The sequence below is a fragment of the Brugia malayi genome (genome assembly GCF_000002995.4).
Source record: "Brugia malayi strain FR3 genome assembly, contig: Bm_v4_ChrX_scaffold_001, whole genome shotgun sequence".
Lineage (NCBI taxonomy): Eukaryota > Metazoa > Nematoda > Chromadorea > Rhabditida > Onchocercidae > Brugia > Brugia malayi.
The window spans coordinates 7,780,354-7,795,583 of NW_025062479.1; the positions used below are offsets into that span (position 1 = coordinate 7,780,354).

At 33.0% G+C, this 15,230-nt stretch overlaps 3 protein-coding genes across 3 annotated transcripts; 2 read left to right on the forward strand and 1 right to left on the reverse strand.

Moving 5' to 3' along the window:
• Positions 1 to 616: 616 nt before the first annotated feature.
• Positions 617 to 5,086, forward strand: Bma-ser-7 (Uncharacterized protein; the record flags this gene model as incomplete). The annotated part of the gene is made up of 6 exons (XM_001898943.2): positions 617 to 991; positions 1,266 to 1,499; positions 2,890 to 3,252; positions 4,000 to 4,181; positions 4,465 to 4,602; positions 5,035 to 5,086. 6 exons carry the CDS (start codon positions 617 to 619, stop codon positions 5,084 to 5,086), a joined length of 1,344 nt encoding a protein of 447 aa, XP_001898978.2.
• A 1,069-nt stretch (positions 5,087 to 6,155) lies between these two features.
• Bma-immt-1 (Uncharacterized protein) lies at positions 6,156 to 11,599 on the reverse strand (the record flags this gene model as incomplete). Its single annotated transcript, XM_001898942.2, has 16 exons — positions 6,156 to 6,389; positions 6,560 to 6,682; positions 6,763 to 6,888; positions 6,982 to 7,104; positions 7,415 to 7,522; positions 7,666 to 7,800; positions 7,876 to 8,007; positions 8,287 to 8,378; positions 8,923 to 9,157; positions 9,264 to 9,374; positions 9,476 to 9,612; positions 9,826 to 9,971; positions 10,268 to 10,351; positions 10,511 to 10,695; positions 11,294 to 11,337; positions 11,587 to 11,599. The coding sequence occupies 16 exons, from the start codon at positions 11,597 to 11,599 to the stop codon at positions 6,156 to 6,158; spliced, it is 2,028 nt and encodes a 675-aa protein (XP_001898977.2).
• A 276-nt stretch (positions 11,600 to 11,875) lies between these two features.
• Bm6917 (Uncharacterized protein) lies at positions 11,876 to 13,844 on the forward strand (the record flags this gene model as incomplete). The annotated part of the gene is made up of 6 exons (XM_001898940.2): positions 11,876 to 12,037; positions 12,223 to 12,316; positions 12,417 to 12,537; positions 12,903 to 13,113; positions 13,250 to 13,426; positions 13,704 to 13,844. The coding sequence occupies 6 exons, from the start codon at positions 11,876 to 11,878 to the stop codon at positions 13,842 to 13,844; spliced, it is 906 nt and encodes a 301-aa protein (XP_001898975.2).
• Positions 13,845 to 15,230: the final 1,386 nt, after the last annotated feature.

Sequence of the window (15,230 nt, forward strand, 5' to 3'; positions counted from 1 at the left end):
AATTAATGAATTTAATTGTGCACTATGAATTAACCAACCATTACGAGATCGTTGTCCACTTACTGGGAAAATTACCAGTGAAGAAAAGCTTTGTTCATTGATTTGAAATGGATTTGTTGTTGGCAGGTTATGGAATATAAAAATAAATGTCTTTTCGATAGATCTCACTACTTTTCATCACTTAAATGTTATGTTAATGGATGATAATCTTTTCTGTTTCTATTTGTTTTTATGAAATTACAAGCAAGAATGGACAAACCAGTTGCCCTTTTTAAGAATCAAACGTTGTGTAGAACATGTAATTGGCTTCAGCAAAAATCGTGTTTGTTGGAAATCAGAAAGCATCTACTGGATGAGTGCTGCGTTAATGATATTTCAAATTCGTCATGCAAACTATCAATGGTTAGCACAGTAATTAGATGAATAACTTTATTTCAACTTACTATTTTCTTCTTCCCGGTATTTTTATCATTACTGTTATTGTTTATTATTGTTATAAATTATTACTAATTAAATATTAGTTATCATTATTACAACTAAAGTGTTGTGTGAAATGTTTTGGTTAACGTGGTACATATGCATAAGGATTAGAAAAAAAGCAAAAAAATTTTTAATGATGACATCAACCACTGTACTTGGCATTATAACAAAAATAACAGCAGTAACAACGACAATGACAACAGTAACGACGACAGTAACGGCAGCAGTAATCAGCAGTCTTAACATTTTGGATGATATAACTGTATCAAGCTCATTTGATAAAGCAGCGACTGTTGCAATTATTTGCTTATTAATTGGCATGATAATTGTTGCAACATTAGTTGGTAATTCATTAGTAATTATGGCCGTCTTATTGGTGCGAAAGTTGAAGATCCAGCCAGCAAACTATTTGTTTGTTTCAATGGCAGTTGCCGACTTCTGTGTCGGCTTATTTGTAATGCCCATTGCATTAATCGATTTGCTTACTGATCGCTGGATTCTTGGTGGAGTGGTAAGAGCTTTTTATTTTAGTTAAAGTTTTGGTCGATGGTACTTTAAGTAACGATTCTCTACTTTGTGCGGAAAATTTCATGAGTCAACGTAATTTCAATGCTGACGATAAATCATACCGCTGATCTGATGATCATTATCATCATCATACGGATTCCTAAGCATTGAGTGCACACAGCTTTTCATAAATGAAGCACTTAACGGATTTCTACTTCATCCATATGGAATTAACATTTCTTAAAAACGTTGAATCACCTAAATAATATCAGTTGCAGGTGTGCAGATTTTGGACATCAGCAGATTTAACTTTATGTACAGCTTCTATAGTAAATTTGTGCATGATAAGTGTCGACCGCTATTGCGCCGTTAGTCAACCGTTACGCTATGCCGCTCAGCGTACTCGTCAACGAATATTCTGTTACGTTATTATCGTATGGATTTTATCACTTATTGTCAGCATATCACCACTTGTTATTTGGCCAGCAAAAAATACTGAAGGGAAATGTCAAGTCAGCTTTTCTTCTTTTAATAATTAATCACATCAGATAGAAATTGACTCATATTCAATTGTAACAAATAATGAACTCGTAAGAAATTATTCAGTTCTTACTCCAAAAGAGTGTTCTACCATACTGCTATTTCCTATCATCTCTCCTAATTTATGCTCCATAAATATAAATGATTTTTTTTGAATGAACTAGGAATTGAATTCATGCTCATGAATTATGTATTATGGTTTTTATACTTCACACTGTTTTATCGTAGGAACTGTGAAGTCAAATAGCTGCAAGTGATCACGAACACTAAAAACTTTTTTTGGAGCATTTTTTGAAATACCAGAACATGAGGAGAACAGTGAAATTCAGTAAAAAGAAAATGCAGACCTTTAGAAGACAACTGCAGTAAAAAGTGAAATGCTTATTCTTAGAAAAAGTATCTCTTTGGTGGGAAAGAATGTGTGAAAAAAGAATAAATAAAATGGATTCGTAGGAGCATCATCTTTGGTTTAAAATGTTTTACTTCTTATATCAGATTTCAAATTGCTTCTTATTTTCATTTGTAAAATAAATGATGCAATAATCTATTTTTACCAGTCCATTTTTCTGAAAAGGCTTTTTTGTGTTCATCCTCATTCAGTGTGCTTGATGTCTTAGCTCCAAGAAATTAAAGAAGAAGCGGAAAATAAGCTTAGAGAAACCAATTTAAATCAAAGATGATGCTCCCACGAACCCAACAGATATGAGCGCTGTTAAGCTAGTTTAAAAAGCATGCTATAAATCACATTTTGATAAAAAAGAGCCGAGTTAGGGACGAGTTCTTCATTTCGAGATCTATGTGTTTTCACTTTTTGCTTCTCAAATTCTGTGCACTTGATTGTTTCACAAAGACGGTATATTAGAGACAGCCCCACAAAGGGAATTCTCGAAATATAGTTTGAAAATGTAAGTACAACTTTCATTTCAATCAAACTTCTGCATACATGTGAAACGCACCTTTGAATTACGAGCCATTTCATAAATTTTTAATTTAAAATCTTTAAAGAGAGAAAATCTTTCTAGTCCTGGGCACGAAATCTTAAAGTTACTTGTAACTGGCATTTAATCATCTTTTCGTTATTTATTAAGACATTTGGTAATTCATTCTTAAAGATCTTCAAAGGAAAGCTAAATTAAATCTAATCATTCCAAATTAAGATGGGATAGTACCGCTAAAACAGTTCAGCAGTTAATTAAACAGATATAACAGACTGTTAACTAAGTTTTAACAAATTTCTGAGACTACAACATATAGTGCATATCAGTGAGATGATCACAAGTCAATATCAGAGTTAATCGTCATTTGCTATAGCAATAGCAGTTACCTAAAGTGCATGCATAAATGTACTCTTTCAATTTTTAGGTCATTCAAAATCCAGTTTATCAAATCTATGCTACGATAATTGCATTTTATGGTCCTACATGTATTATGGTAATATTATATGCAAAAATGTGGTTGGCTGCTAAACGACTATCTGAACGTGATCGTCTTTTAATAGTTGGAACAAATCGAAGTGTTAATGGCACCATCCTTGCCAAGCCACATAGTCCAGCTAGCCTAAATGAGCCGTCAAGTCGGAGTAATAATAATAATAATGAGAATAATAATAATAGTACTGATAATAATAATAATAACAATAGTCGTCTTCATCATCACCATCATTATCATTATCGTCAACAGTATCATCATCATCGTCCCCCAGCCATTTTACAAAAAATACCAATGGTACTTTTTTATGTTTTAACTACTCTTTTCATATTTTTGACTAAAATAAGTAAAAGTGAAATAATAGATTTTAAGTTTTTAATTAAAGTTTCTGTTTCAGTAAAATTTTATTCTCAGCAAACAGTAACTAAACTTCATTTAACGTATAGCTTATCTGTTTCGCTAAATTCTAAAACAAACGAGATTAACACATTAGTTATTAACGATATCAGAATACGAGTTTCCCTTTAATAGGACTACAGAACTCAAAGTGCCATACACTATAAATCACAACTTTATTTGTCCGATGGCACGATGCCTAAGTCCGGTAAATGGAAACAATTCCAGTTCTTTTCCAGTACAGCTGAAGCTTCTTTTCTACAATTCCTCTCATGCGGTCAATTTCTTATTACAAAAAAAAAAAAAAAAAAACGAAATTCCCTTATTACAAAGCAGAAATAACGCAAGCCATTAAATATCTATTAACGCTATTTAGCATTGATCAGCATTTCATTGATCACGTTCTCAGCATATTTTACAGTCAGGTCACTGCCTGTCGAAATGTAGGATGTGCACATTTTCAAGGTTATCGTAAGGTTTTCCATCCATCAAAACGAAAGAAAAAGTACATTATGGATGTTTTTAAACGTCCTAAAACGTTTGCTGAGGAATACATTTAACTATGATCATTCTAATGTTTTGAATGCAACTTTTCCTCAACTTCATTTTTTCTCAAAAATTTATTGGCAGAGAAACTAATTTTTCTAGGTGCACATAAATAAATTTCATGAAAAAAGTGAAGGAAAGGCACGTAAGACGCTCGGTATAATGATGAGTGTTTTTGTGATATGTTGGCTACCATTCTTTCTATTGGCACTCTTGAAATCCCAGGGATTCCTGCCGCCAAATTGGTTGGATCATCTAGCACTTTGGCTTGGTTATTCGAACAGGTTTGTTGAGCGTTCTGTTTAGTACTTTATTAAAGGATTCACTGAATAAAAGAAACCACTTCTCTAATCCAATTAGTAAGCCTGAGAACTGAACGCTTAAAATTATCTTTCGTCTACGAATTATAATTGCACTATAAAAAAAGGAAACTTTAATGATCAGAAGAGGAAGGAAAACCACGAATATTCTTGAAATAATGAGATAAGGGACGAATTATGTGAAGACAGAGGTGGTCAGTTTATTTACCCTCTTTGTTCTATTTGTAACTTCAAATAAAATTTTCAGCCTAATGAATCCGCTGATTTATTGCAAACATAATCGTGAGTTTCGCATACCCATTCGCGAAATGCTGTGTTGTCGTTTTCGTACCTTGCATTCTGTAATGCGGAAAGAAAGTTTTACGAGTAAATATGGCCCTTCACGGTAATAATTCTTATTTAAAACAAGCCGAAATTCTTTTGCTTAATCAACAGACAGCACATGATTCTCACAAATAGCTACGTGGAAATTAAAACTACTAGTTTTTTAAAGACTTTCTTGTAGCATTTTAAAAGAATGGAACCACTCACTTTTTGTCTTCGAAAGTGATGGATTAACAAAAGTTCTAAAAAAACTATCACGAGACGAGTGTCTCGTCAATTGCTTATTTTACGAGAACTTGCACACATAGTATCAATTTTTAAAAAAAGAATAAGTCTAGCTGCTAAGCTAAACTTCGTTTCTACTTTCAAATAAGTAGTAGTTAATGGTATCCCTGAAGGCTACGTGAAGAAAAGACTTAAAGTCGTCAAGATTTGAAGTTAATATTGTGAATGGGTCAATATTTTCCAGAAAAGTAACGAGTAACCACTTCAGATTTCGAGCAGTACAAAGCACACCGATGATACTAAAAACATCTGCCATTTGAAAAAAAAAAAAAAAACAGTAATTATAAGCGAACTTAAAATTTCAAGAACTTAATTTAGTTATCTGTGTCTTACATAATCCCTACTATGCAAATTCTTCTTTAATTGTGCTAGTATTTGTGTTACCAGTTATGCCAGTATGACTTTGAATCAGATCTCAGCGAAGTGTATTTTATATAAAAATATTCAGTTTTTTTCTGGTTTCCAATAACACTCAAGAACGAAGACGCCGTTAAATATGAAATAGAAACTTCTTAGGAATCAGATTCACGATCCCCACAAATTCAGAACTAAACACCTTAACTTCATCAAAACGGCAAAAAGTCAAGAATTAGGCAGCAATAAAGGGAACAAATATTCCATAAGGTAAAATCGAAAACCATTCAACTACAAAACATTAATACAAAAATTAACATACAATAAGTCAGAGACAGCACAGCTTAGATTAGCTATGCGTGGTGAACAAAAAAAAAAAGTTTTGCGAACACCACCAACAATTTCCCTGTTAATTTTTTTTTTGGATTAATGCTCTGTGGTTGGATGGTTTTCGCTTTAGAATTTTTAGCTTTGAAATTTCTTAGAAGTTATGAATAAAATTTCGTAAACGTTTTAAAACATAGCAAAGAATCAGAGAATCCTTCTAAAATTATCTTATGCAGAACAACAAAAACATCTTTTTGTGACTTGCGCTAAATATTACTTTTGATTAAGTAATATCAGAAATACTAATAATACCTACAAATACTTCAAACAGTATTTGTTTGAAGAGTGACTAAAAAACGAATATTTTTTAAAATATTGCGGAAATAAATCGTCATTGTAAACTCATCCTCAGAGATTAAATAACCGCAGAATTTGATAAACTAATTAATAAAACAAAGAAATTAATTTTTATAAATGAAATGATGCCATGTCGTTATCATTAGAAACTATCCCCGTTACCAAGCTACCTCTCCAATATCTGCTCATAACTGGTAATTAAAAGTTGCTTGAAATTCAGCTTATTCCAAACCCACATCCATGCGAAAATTAAAAACCAGTGATGAGTTGCTATTCTGCTAGCGCAATAAATTAATATACAGATGAATAATTATTGACAGCAGCATGTGCAAGAAGTAACTCAGCAATAAAACGTGCTTCCAGATGTGTTCGAACATCATTTATCCAGCTACGTGCTACAAACCTTGCTGGGCCCGTCAAAAGCTGTAAAATCCGTACCGCCGAATTCAAATCCCCTTCTGCTACAAAACTTTTTGCTCTTGACAGTACTTCATAGGAATCCAATGTCATCGGATCAAATTTTGCCTGAAATATATAAGGCTTCGAATTTCATGCTCACAATCAACTAAATTTCATCTCGTGCGCAAATGAAAATGCAGTAACATACATTAAAAAGAGGTTAGCAGCTGCATCAGTATGAAACACATAGAGAAAAGTTCATGTTAAAGTCAGAGTTCGAAAAAGAACTTCGCTACCATTTTCGGAAATTTCCCAGGAGGATCGAAAGACATCGCATTCTGCAAGTATGATAAACCGTACTGGAATACCCCAACATTGCTTTCATCCATTTTGGCCACTCGGCGACAAATTTTATATAGCTGAAAGGATAAATGTAGAAAATGCATAGATATGTAATATAAGGTATAAAAATTAACTGCAAGAAATTTTAAACGACTACCTTAGTGAATCTTGCCTTCAAATCTTCTTCAGTATAAACACCATTATATATTGTTTCATCTGGAAGTGCATTAACCAGACACGCCACAAATTCATCATTACAGTCAGCTTCTCGAATCATTTGAAGCTACAAAATATTTTCTGATGAAAAAAGTGTACAGAAGCTTATTTATGAATGTAACTGGCTTATACTAAAAAAGTTGTAAAATAATTCAGCTACTTCAGTTGCTAATGGTTTACGGCGTGCATCATCATTAGTACCACTTCTTTCTCCATTTATCACAGAATCGATCAAATTATGAGCAGCTATCCATATTTGCTTAGCACGACGATTTTCGACATCCTTTAAATAATTTGTAATTGGAAAAGACAATTAACTGTCTTCGCAATTATTTTGTATTTCATTTCGTTTCTGGTATTGAATAATAAAGATCTTATGATAACAGTATTTTCTTACTGATATTACTGATAACAATCTAGTTCAAAGCACGATATTAAATGTTCCTTAGAACCATAAAGTTAATCAGAAACATAATGAACCTGATTAGCTAACCAAGTAAAACCAAATAAACAAAAAATTAGCAGTTTAAACAACGGTATGTGATTAAGAAACGGTTGCAATTAATTTCTTATAATTTACGAGGAAAAAACACCTGTGAAGTTCGTGATTTCAAAGCAGCTTCAATCCCCTCTAGCTTACCCTGTGCAGCTGCTAATTCCTTACTAAGTTCAGAACGCCATTCGATAATAGCTTCTTCAATCTAAAATATCAAAATGAAGCTTATATGTAAATGAAAAGAAAAAAAAATGATAACGAAAAAAACGGACCGAAATAATAGAAGACTCTACCAGCCAAATTTTTTTCCACTGATTTTCAAAATCACAAGTTTTTTTAAAGGCTAACCTTCTGCTTCTCTTCAATTTCAAAAAGATTTCTTTGCACACGTACAACTTCTTCAATATGATCAGAATGAGCAGCAGCTGCTTTTTGCAGTTTCTCTTCAAGTTCAGCTTCCCACTGTTCTCTTTGCATTGAAAGCTGAAAATAATAAAATCCAGAAACGATAACACCAAAAAACTATAAATTATAACACGAACCAATATGAAACCTTACCACTTTCTCAGCTTCTAACTGGATTTCTTCACGGGCTGCTTGTATCTTTAGATTTATTTCTTCCTCGGTTAGTCTACTTTGGGATTTTCTTTGTTCTTCTAAAGCACATGCGATATTCTGCTCTTCGCGAACCTAAAAATCCTTATTCTCCGGTCATAACTTCGGAAAAAAACTAAATTTTACGCGCTAAAATACTCACTGTAATGACGATGTCTGGCATTGCTAGAACATAACGAAATTTACTGATTACAAGTATGCAGTGGACGTGCGATAAGCACACAGCAGCAGACTGAGTCTGGATTTGCAAAAAACTAAAGGCAAATCACACTAATGAAGAAATTTTAATCGCGTAAACAATGTCTATAGCGAAAATATACCGTCCGAATGTAGACAAACCAGAAAAAAGCATACTTGCTGTTCTGCAAGTTGTTTCCTTAACTGATCCACTTTTAAATGTGCATGTGCAATTAGTGCATTCAATTCTTCTTCGTTCAATTTAGAATCTGTGATTGGAAAACCGTATGAAAATTATAAAAGTCGTGTTAAAAAAAAAAAAAAAAAATTAAAGATCACTTGATTCTAAAAATTCTGGGTACAGAAACGACCTGAATGTCTTAAATTTATCATCATAAATAAAATGAGTCACCGGCTACTCCATATTTGAATATTTCAAGTCATCTAATGAAATCCTTAAACTACCACAATTTTAATTTCGTCATTTAAATTCTGTTCCAAAGTGAAATTTAAAAAATTTTTTTTTGTTTAAATTGTCAAATAACTACGATAGGATGTGGGCAGATCCTATGCAACGCAAAGAAAAATGTTAATTAAATTCAAAATATATTTTTTTTGAATTGCAATTTTATAACCTCATTTTCACTTAAAACAAAATTACAATCCATTTCCTTGTTAGGAATTCACACAAACTGTAGGATTTTCATAAGAACCATTGTTTTTTTTTTTTTTTTTTTTAATAAAATGGTAAACTCGGTTTTCTAATCATTTTCGACAATCATCCAATATTTCTTTACTTTCCAAAAAAATAACCTTGCGCATGGATATCAACATTTGGAAGAACTGATTTCAACTCAGATGCAAACTGCTTCCGGCTCTTATCAATCAATTCTTTGTATTCATTGAGAATACGTCCTTCATTACGAGTTTTCCTGACTAACAAATTCATTTCATCAAGTTGTCGATCAAGCCTACTAATAGTCTCACGAGCATTTTGTAATAAAGGATTACTGCGAGTCGGTTCCGCTGCTTCTCCTTGTTCGATTATCTGCAGAACCTTCATACTGACATTCCAAAACAAAACGAAATAGCTTAACAAAATTTAGGGAAACTGCCAGATAAATAAAAATTCATTAAAAGCTGAGACGACCAACCTTCCTGACACTATCCAAATAATTTCTAGCATCATTCTCTTCTCTAGTATCATTATTAGCAGCTCTGTCAACTTTTTGGAGCGCACTTGTCACTCGCGTCCAATCTCCTTCCTAAAAAAATGCAATGACCATTAAAATACTATTAAAATAGAATAGTATTTTAATTATTCTCCATGCACGTAGAAAACTTGTGAATCAAAATCATAGCTAACTTCGCCTTCATCAATCGTTTGTTTCATCACACGCGTATGTTCATTTATAACATCGACCGTTTTATATTTTGCTTCTGTTGCTGAATGTACTTTTTCAGTAGCAGACTGCAAAGATGTCTTTAACATCTCTTCTATGGCTGAAAATTAGAACACTGAATGAAATTTTTATAGGTATTCTCAAGATCTCATTGTTTATATGCAAAAATGGAGGAAGAGGCGATCAGCACAAAAACTATGAACCAGAATCAAGCTGACTTATGCTCTTAACAACAAAGGCTTATAAATATTAACCAACAAAAGAATTTTGATGGCTAGCATTCGTTTTTAGCATATATTTCATAAATGCAAACTTCCATGCTGTATTGTTTGGGATATGGGTTTTTTTTCCAGGCTTACTGCTTCTTCAAGAATCTTAGATGTCGGTGCCGGTACTGCGGCTGTTTTGAGAAAAAAATCCGTCATGTGTCCACTTTTTTTCTTTCCGTTTTCAAAATACCTTGAAATAAAAAAAACTTTAAAAAAAAGAATGTTGCTGATCCGAAATCCAACAAAACAAAACCAGACATAAGGAAAGTCGAAAAACCAAGATCAGATTAGGAAAAAACGAAACTTTATAGAACTGTTTTCATACTTCTCGGCACCAAGCGAAGCAAAGGTCAACAGTTTAATAGTCGAACCTCATGTAAGCTTTTTCAGAATGTCTACATATGGCTGTCTCTCATCCTCGCGATTAGTTGTAGTGCACAACACAAAAGCAAACTAAATCTTGATGAAATGGATAATTAACCATACCAGTAATATGCAGCACCTCCACCAGAAATTACCGCCAGTAGTAGTATGACGATACCACTTCCACGTGGTTTCCGACCGGTATCGCTGAAAAGTAATAAAAAAAAATAAGCAGATGTACCGTTTTGAATCACAATTTTTGGCAGAAACAACTGTATGCTACAACAAAACTGATCTTTCATTTCTGTATTTTTCATTTAATTTACTTTTCTCTTTTAATATGTTTTTGTTACGAGAAAGACTCACTGTAAAGATCCTTTATTTCGGAGGGAATTTTGCCTACTGATTTCCACTCCATGAATGCGTAAAAAACTGGTGCTTAGGCCAGAGACTCTATAAGACTGACTAAAGCATTGTGAAGTCGTACAGAACGAGCTATAAGGTGGAAACATAAACCATAATGTTTGCTGAAATCTAGATGCCAAAGATTCCTGAAAATAATATTGGGCTGACCATATGAACTAAAAAGAAAAAAAAAAAAACTAAATATAAAATTCTGGTCCATAAATATATGCGATTGTTTGGTTCTTCAAGTGCAACTGGGGAGCACAATTCGAAATGATAATGGACTATAGTTTAGGGAATATGTACTAGAAGAAGAAGATTAATTAACATACGATGGATAGATGGGGCATAAGAAAGGGTTTCAAAATTTTTGTTTCAACTTTGGAGAAACTATCTGGCGAAATGAAACTAAATCAAAAGGTTAATATGTATATATTATAGGTCAACAAAGTAAAAGGTGGAAGAAAAATGCAGAATGAAATTGAAAGTTACTAATTATTAGTCCGTCTTTTATTAAGCGAATCTGATCATGAAGAAAAAACTAACTAAGAAGTCTGAATTTAGGAATTGTTGGAGAATAGTGAGGATCATAAAATGGTTGGGCTGAGCGAGCGTTTATAGACGAATCGCATTTCCCACAAAGCTACTTTCTCATCCAATTAGTCTGATGGAAATGATTAGGAATGTAATGCTTACGTTGTAAGATGTTTATTGTAAGAATCACGCTGATTTAAAATTTTGTACCTGTAGGATGCGAAGCATAAAGAAGATCAGATATGGGTGACAACCTGAAATGAAAGTCATGCTATATTGGCGGACAGACAAAAAATACAGGGAATGAAATCCCCGTCGTCATGTCCAAATTCATGATTATATCATTCAATGATTATGGCAATTTATATCCCAAAAGAAGGTCCGCTGGTAATAAGCTAACCCCGAAACATCCAGAAAAAAATGGCTCTGGAAATAATTGCTGGTAGCACAAGACAGATAATTTTAGGCAGTTGGAATAAAAGTTATGACTGATTAACAAATACCATCTGGAAACATGCCTACTACTGCAGATTAGCACACAGACGTTGAAGACCACCCACAGTGTATGTGAAGGGATTTCTAGTTTCACAGTGGCAATTTCATTTGGTGGTCGATGAGGTGTAGGAGCGTAGAAGTGGGACTCTGCAAGGTTTGTAGGGCAGTGATATAACTTTGTCATATAATTTTGTGAAATAGTCACATATCATTCATATAACTTTGTCATTTAGTAATCTTTCCATTTCCATAATTTCAGCGATTTGCTAAGAAAACATTACATTTCAAAAAGATCAAATGCCATTGGTTGTTGTGTGTGGGAAACCATCTTCTGGAAAGAGTACACTTGCTAAGTACTTGTGTAAATTTACTATGACAAGGAAATCTCGGCGAGTTGAAGTTGTATCCGATAACATAAATGCCTCATTTACAAGGTCGATATACAAGGATTCTCATGAGGTACTTTTTAAAACTTAACACTGCTTTTCCTTCTCCCATAGCTTGACTTCCGTCAATTTTTTGATTTCAACATTGTGGAATGCTTTAGTAATAGATCTTTGATATCGGTCGTTATGGAACAGCAAAAATAAGGTGAGGTGACTTGTCGAGAAGTTTATATGAAGTGTCTGCGTACCTTGTTTTAGGAACGAGAGCATCGTGCAGTGCTGAAATCAGAGGTGCAGCGCTTACTTTCAGAAGATTGTTTGGTTATTTGCGATTCGTTAAATTACATCAAAGGTAGGCTTCATTTGGAAAATACTCGTTGTATCACTTGCTTCATACTTATATGGAAAAATTGATGCAACAACATACTGTATTATATTTCAGCAATTTACAGGTTTCAGATATGAGTTGTTTTGTATAGCGAAATTGATGCGAACAACATACTGTGTTTTGTACTGTGATGCCAATGAGAATATTTGCCAACGGCTTAACCTAGAGAAAGAAAAAATTGAGAGGTAATTTTTATTGCTCATTAATAAACCTTTAATAAATAGGTGGAATATGTAATGCCTAGACCGACCGAAAATACATTGGAAATTAAAGGCTGTATTTGGTATTAAATATAGTTGATAAACTGGTTCGTGGACTGCAGTATGTGCAAACTTCAAATTCAAAATGGATTTCATAGTGAAGCTGAGAGAAGATGTGATAGCAAGTTTTGGGAGATTTCCCTCCTCATGATATCCTCCTAATGTAGGAATTTCTTTTTTTTTTGTGGCAAATTAGGCTGTTTTCATAGTTCTGATTTTTGTTGGTTCTGTCGCTATACACTTCTTGTTGCCAAGAGGCTTTTGATATATTATAAATAAGTTTCTTATAGATATAAAGCAGATGATATAACGGAATTGGCGATGCGTTTTGAAGAGCCTGCTACAACAAATCGGTGGGATTATCCGCTTTTTAAGGTTGAAATTAGAGCTGGTAGTGGAACTCATTGGAGATGTGATTCGAGTTTCGAACAGTGCTTTTGTTTGCTTAGACTGAGTGAAAAGAATTTACCTCTGGATGATATATATCTCTGGTTATTCGAGGTAAGATTAATTCAAGTCTGAACTTTCCAAGCATCCGCAATTACTCTGTTGCTACAATGTCTAGATTATATATCGGATTTTCAGGGTTATCTTTTCGTATTGCGTACTTCTTTTTGAAAAGATACATTTTTTATAGGGTAGAAGTTTGTCCGCTAATGAAAGTACTGAAAATGCGTCGCTTATGCCGGCAGATTTTCTACATGTTCTAGACCACGTAACTAAAGAAGTTGTAACTAGTGTTATGCAGCAACAGCGGACGGCCTTGCCAGGCGATACCTTCATTATACCAAATTGTATTTTGGACGACGACAAGGTTCAGTAATTTTATTGGTAGTGTGGACTCATGAAATATAAAATAAAACTGACTGTACTTGAAAAAAATTATTTCAGTTAATCTTGTTAAAACGTTTGGTTAAAAGGATTTTTTTGCGGAACTTTATGCTAAATTTTAAAAGTACGATTGTAGTAATCTATAACATAAGTGTTGTTCCCTCATTGCAACAGGCGGTTGAAAGTATTCATTCCTAGTAACTTAAAAAATATATTTTGAAGTGTGTATATTTTATATCGTTGTAAAGTTGAGTGTTTAGATATTGTTTACAAGACAGCGATCTTTTGCCGAACTCTCAGGACTGCGTCGACAATTCATCACTTATATGAAGATGCATCCATTGAATGACATGTCCAAATTTGCTTCGTTATTTATTAATTATCTCAATGCAAATCCCTAATTATTGTCTTAGTTTCACTTACTTTCAAAGATTAGAGCCCTTGAGATTTGCTTTACATACATAGGGATAAAGGTAGCGCATTACGCCATTGTGTGGTTGTACTGGGAAAAGCTGCGTAGTATTATCTATCTTACCCAAACGGTGATAACGAAATCTAATTTATTCTTTAGGTTTCAATAATTTTTTAGTTTCTTTGATAGGCATTATTTTTTTGACAATATTTTATTAACAGTAAGATGTTTTTGTTTTCATTGCTGTTAATTTGTACGTTGTGTTATTCATAATTTTTTTACGCTTGATTTTAATGTAAAAATTTGCTATTATATGTTTGCTTGTATGTATAGTTTACTTTGTTTATTGTAGTTTACCAATATTTTGTCGTCAGAAGCTTCAGTTTCTAGCCGAAAAAGTCGGATTTGGAGTATTTTTAGCATGTTTTTACCATCGAATATATTTAATTAATTAATTAGTTCATTATTTTAATCCATTATTATTATTTACTTATTACTTTGTTGTATTGTTATTCATTTTTTTTTTTTTCGCATTGCTGTTATTATTATATCATTATCAGTATTATTAGTTATTAACTAAGTTACTTATGTTGAAAACACCTTGTAGAGTGAAAGGGTGTGGAGGATAGTTTCTTTTGTGTTTTTTAAACCTGTGATATAATACGCTTGTTTTATAGTAAGTGAATAACTTTGTCATATTTACCGAATTATGTGTTTAAAAATTATATTCGATAATGAACTGAACACTAGTAATTTCTTGACAATTTTTATTGGTCAGTTTGCACCACGAAGCGCTCAATATTTCTGCGTAAAGGTAATAGGAGAAAGAGTTAATCTTTTTTGAAATATGTTGCGTTTATCAACAAAGTGATGCACTTTGTAAAGTTTCGTTTTTGTAGGCAGTCAAGAATTTAACTTTCGTAGTTCCTTAAAGTGTTATACGTTTCATTTTTTATTAAAGCGAAGTTTTTATGCTATGATAATTTTCTGTGTGGAGAGGGTATCGATCCAATTATCAAATTCACATAGTTTTAATTTCTTTTGGTCGGAAGTGTTTAAATCCAGTATATGGATTCGGTGTACTATTTTAATTTGTTTAAAACTTAGGTGGTTCGTGATTCAGACCACTTACCGTATTGTGGACGCTCGAGATTAGATTTTGTGAAATCATTAGCATTTGTTGAAGAACTTTGAATGGGAATGTAACTTACAAAAGTGTCGTCATGATTTGAAAGCTTGAATTGTGTAACTCGATTGGACCGGAAATTTCTTATGTCCGTCATGAATCACTTCTAGTGCTGTTCGATTTTTAGCTGAAGAAGCAATAATGGCGTTAAATATTGAAGTATAGATAATTTTCGAGTCTTAAAGATTT